Source organism: Galeopterus variegatus, unplaced genomic scaffold (genome assembly GCF_000696425.1).
Source record: "Galeopterus variegatus unplaced genomic scaffold, G_variegatus-3.0.2 Scaffold835, whole genome shotgun sequence".
In the NCBI taxonomy this organism is placed as follows: domain Eukaryota; kingdom Metazoa; phylum Chordata; class Mammalia; order Dermoptera; family Cynocephalidae; genus Galeopterus; species Galeopterus variegatus.
In genome coordinates, this window is record NW_007726946.1 from 479,083 (window position 1) to 483,956 (window position 4,874).

The window sequence follows — 4,874 nt, forward strand, 5'->3', positions numbered from 1 at the left end:
GCTCACTTGGGAGAGACTTGCTGACAACACCAAGTCAAGGGTTAAGATCCCCTTATCAGTCATCTTTAAAAAAAAAATCAGAATTGTGAGGGAAGAGAATAATTGGCATAATGGAACTTTCTGGTGTGATGATAATGTTCATTATCTTGGTAAGGATAATGTTCATTATCTTATCTAGATTACTCATATGTGTACATTTGTCAAAACTCATCAAATAGTATATTTAAGATTTATGCCACTTACAACATGGAAAATTTACTTCCTTATCCCCCCAAAAACTTATAAAGAAGTTGAACTCCAGTTAATGGGATAAATACTGAAGTGTTTAGGAATAAAGTGTACTGATGTTTGCAGTTTTCTTTTCTTTTTTCTTTTTAGCCACTGGCTGGTACAGGTGTTAGAAGCACCATACTCTATACAACTGAGCTAACCAGCCAACCTGCAATTATCTTTTAAATGCATAAAAAATTGGGATGAATTAATGGCTAGAAAGAAGCATAGATAGATGAATAGGTATGTGATAAAACAAATATAGTATATTGCTAATTGTAGAATTTAGGTGGTGGGTGTAGGGTGTTCAGAGTACCATTGTACCAACTTTTTTGTGTATCTGAAAATTTTCATAAATAAATATTGAGAAAAAATTAGGTATAGGGCCTTGGAAGGCATCCTGTGAAGTGAGAGGACCTGAAGATTAAGCTTTATTAGTTTCACAGTAAATCCACCTCTACCTGTGGCTCTGCCAAAGTGAATAGTTCAGGGGCTGGCCAGTTAGCTCAGTTGGTTAAAGCATGGTATTATAATACCAAGGTCTAATGGTTCAGATCCCTGTACTAGCCAGCTGCAAAAAAAATAAAGAATAGAATCTCTAACTGTATTTTTTTTTACTGTTGTCTTCTCAGTGATTGGACAATGACTAGCACATTTGCTATTGAATGATTTGGAATGAGTTGTGAAAAAAAAATGCAATATGTAGAGGTGGGGATTAGTATATTGGAGGCAAAGCATACACCATGAAGAAAGGTATAAAAAATTCAGAACTAATGAGCCATGTGCCAGAGACAGGGGGTTAAGTCTGACAGAGATTAAAAATTTGGCAGATCCTATGCTAACATATTTTGTTTATACTATTAGAATTAAAATAATTTTTTTTAGATGACCAGAAAGGAGATCTTAACCCTTGACTTGGTGTTGTCAGCACCACGCTCTCCCAAGTGAGCTAACCAGCCATCCCTATATAGGGATCCGAACCCATGGCCTTAGTGTTATCAGCACCACGCTCTCCCAAGTGAGCTAACCAGCCATCCCTATATAGGGATCCGAACCCATGGCCTTAGTGTTATCAGCACCACGCTCTCCCAAGTGAGCTAACCAGCCATCCCTATATAGGGATCCGAACCCATGGCCTTAGTGTTATCAGCACCACGCTCTCCCAAGTGAGCTAACCAGCCATCCCTATATAGGGATCCGAACCCATGGCCTTAGTGTTATCAGCACCACGCTCTCCCAAGTGAGCTAACCAGCCATCCCTATATAGGGATCCGAACCCATGGCCTTAGTGTTATCAGCACCACACTCTCCCAAGTGAGCCACGGGCTGGCCCAAGGATTAAAATAATTTTTTAGTGAAATGTGAACCTTTATAAATAGGGACACTTAACAGAAAAACCCAAATTTCTAGCTTCTTTTGACAAAATGGAAAGCTCTGGAAATATTAAGATTCCATTCTTACATGATAAAAAGTAGACTGGAGTTGAGCAGAGGCTATTCTTCTTAAAGCTCATCTGTTCAGTGAACTCCCCTCCATGCTCAACTCACTCATTTAGGTGCCCTCCCAGGTCCTATAGGCATTAGAGATTGGAATCTCTGGCAGGAGAATTCTGCAACCTGATATGGAAAGTCTGGTTGCAGTCAAAAATATAAGGCTATGGGTATCCAAAATGGGGAGTCTGTACTTAGTTCAATGGGCAAGAGGAAGGATTTTACAGTGTTTGCTTAGTTACTACTGTTGTGTAACAAACCACCCCACAACTTAGTGATTTAAGACAAGAATAATTTATATTACTCATAATTTTGTGAATGGTCAATTTGGGCTGGGCTCAGCTGGGTGATTCTTGTGGTCTTGACCGGGCTCACTCATGTAACTAGGTCAGCTGCCAGGCTGGCAGGTCTAGTATGACCTCAGCTGGGACAGTTCGTTTCTGCTCCACGTGGTCTCTCATCCTCCAGCATGCTAGCCTAACTTGTTCATGGCTTGTAGGGTTCCAAGAGAGGTAGTGGACATTTATAAGGCCTCTTGAGCCCTAGGCGTGGAACTGGCACAGTCCCTTCTTCCATTGTGTTTCTCTCAGCTTCTTGTCCGGGATCTCCTTGGTTTAGGTTTTGATATGCTACTCAGTAAATGTAGACAGTTTCTTTAAGATTTCTGTGAATAAATGAACAGAAAGTTAGACAAGAGCAGGGAGCTGAGAGCCAAGCTAGAAACATAAAGACAGTTCTACAGTACACAATAATGTCGAAATTGCATTCCCCCTGGTCTGGCTGGTGCCTAAATCACCATCTGCATTCATGCCTCTGTGATATGAAGTTTTCCTCTTACTTGATCAACTTTAAAAAACACAAATACTTTGAGGGAGAGTTAAACTCACATGTTAGTGTGAATTAGTCCCTGGTAATAGGTTCTCTAATACTGGGAGGGCCCTGGGTTGTGACGGAGCCTGAAAGAGGGAGAAAGGAGACAAAGGAGAGTTTGAAGGAGAGGAAGGCACTATGTGAGTTTAAATCACTGTCAGCTTCTTATCCATCTTGAAGGCCAATTGTTCAGGAAGTGCCATTGTGCCCTCTCTTCTGCTCTGCAGTGGTGAAGAGAAAGTTTCATATATAATCTTGACCATGATTTTGATATTTCATTTGAAAGGTAGGGATGTGGGTGAAGGGAGAGGAAAGATGAGGGATGAGACACCCTCTCAGGTGCTGTTGGTGTTTCTCAATGGACCACCTGATAGAAGGCCTTGAAGAACAGTCCTCATGCCAGAGACTTCTGTAAGTAGTGAAGACGCCCTTGGAAACTGCCTCAAAAAGCTGGATGTCTGTCTCTGTAGTTCCTCTTTCGAGGCATTTCATCTTCAATAATCAGCATGCTCCATCCCCAGGTCTATAACTTGAGAAACTCTTGTATGTGTGGCACAGGAGACATGCACGAGAATGTTCCAAGAGGCAACATTTAAACACGAACAAAGTAATAGACCAGGACAAAGTATTGGAACAACTAAAATGTCCAACCCACAATGGAATGGATAAGTAAGGTGCACAGTTATCTAATGGACAGTGAAAATGAGTGAATTGAAACCACCACGTTAACATGGATGAATTTCAAATCATAATGTTGAGCAAATGAAGCAAGTCCTGGTAGAATATTGTATGATGTCATTAATATAAAGTCTCCAAACATGGGAAACCAAATAATATACTATTTCTGGGTTGTAAAACAATAAAAAATATACGTAAATAAATGTTTACCACAAAAGTTAGAACAGTGGTTACCTCTGGAAGAAAGGAGAGGAATGTGGAAAGCAAGAGACTCATAAGTGGCTTCTGAGTAAATGGCTATGTTCCATTCTTTAATGAGGGATGGATGTGTGATGTTCTTTTGACATTTTAACTGCACATACATATATTATACACTGCTGTAGTGTAGTACATATCATGATAAGGATAAGAAAAAAATCATTTTGTGCTTTTGAACTCGCGGCAACTTTAGTGGAAACACTTCACCAATCCAGGGATGCTGCATGTGAACTCCTCTTTTCTGTCTGGCACTTTGTGGAAACTCTGGGAGATTTGGATCTAAGGTGGGAGAGGGAGATGCTCCCAGGGAGGGAGACAGCATAAGGAAGTTACAGAGAAGCAGCTGATGACATGGGGAGATAAAATTCTGAGTCAAGGAAATAATCGCAAGAATATAGAGAAAAGGAAGGAAGAAAAGAAGGAAGGAAAGAAATAGGCTGGAGAAAAGTCATCTGCCTTCCCAATCCATTTAGACTAAACAATGTCCTTACAGCAGAGTTTCTGAAGCCCTGCACTATTGACACTTGGACTGGATAATTCTTTGTTGTAAGAGGGTTGTCCTATGCATTGTAGAAAGTTGAGTTGCATCTCTGGTCTTTATCTGATAAATGCCAGTAGCAAACCCCACCCTACCTCCTTGGAGTTGTAACAACCCCAAATGTCTTCAGACATTGCCAAATATTTCCTGGAGGGCAAACTCACCCCTGATTGTGAACTATTGCCTTGAAGCTTGTAAAAAAGAAATCTTTCACAAATGTGAAATAAGCGTGTGGCTCATGCTCTTTACACCAGAAAGAACCCTACCATCAACAGAGGGCCGCCGGGATGGCTCATAGGCCCGGCACTCATCAATGATCTCCTGCAGCTCTAAAGGGCAATCTTCACCCACTGGCTCCTGCTGCCGGTCCACAGTCACCAGTTGGAAAATCTTCTCAGAATTACAGCCTGACATAGAAACAGGATGAGATTTTTTTTTTTTTTTTTTTTGTCTTTTGTCTTTTTCCGTGTCCGGCAACAGATTGCAACCCTCAGTGTTGCCCCCGTACCGGACCGGGGACCGCAACAGGATTGCAACCCTCGGTGTTGCTCCCGTGCCTCGCTCAGCCAGTGAGCGGGAACCGGTCTGTATGTGGGATCCGAACCCCCAGGCGGGAGCGCCGCCGTGCTTCCCAAGCGGCGCACTATCCAGTGCGCCACCGGGCCGGCCCCGAGAGCAATTTTTTTTTTTCCTTTTTGTCTTTTTTACTGACTGGTAACGGGATCGCAACCCTCGGTGTCATGCCCGTACTGGGGACCGGCAACGGGATT

The 4,874-nt window shown here is 42.1% G+C and overlaps 1 protein-coding gene across 4 annotated transcripts in view; it reads right to left on the minus strand.

Moving 5' to 3' along the window:
- Positions 1 to 2,035: 2,035 nt before the first annotated feature.
- Positions 2,036 to 4,874, minus strand: part of MLKL (mixed lineage kinase domain-like) — a 25,221-nt gene continuing 22,382 nt past the window's right edge. For 2 of the 4 annotated variants that reach the window (XM_008572780.1, XM_008572776.1), the window contains 2 exons: positions 4,371 to 4,511; positions 2,036 to 2,424 (listed from right to left, as the gene is read on the minus strand). In XM_008572780.1, the coding sequence (XP_008571002.1) occupies positions 2,390 to 2,424; positions 4,371 to 4,511 (176 nt within the window). In that variant the 3' untranslated portion in view covers positions 2,036 to 2,389. Of the gene's footprint in view, positions 2,425 to 4,370; positions 4,512 to 4,874 lie in introns of those variants that run through there. The other 2 variants (XM_008572777.1, XM_008572779.1) reach the window with 2 other exon arrangements.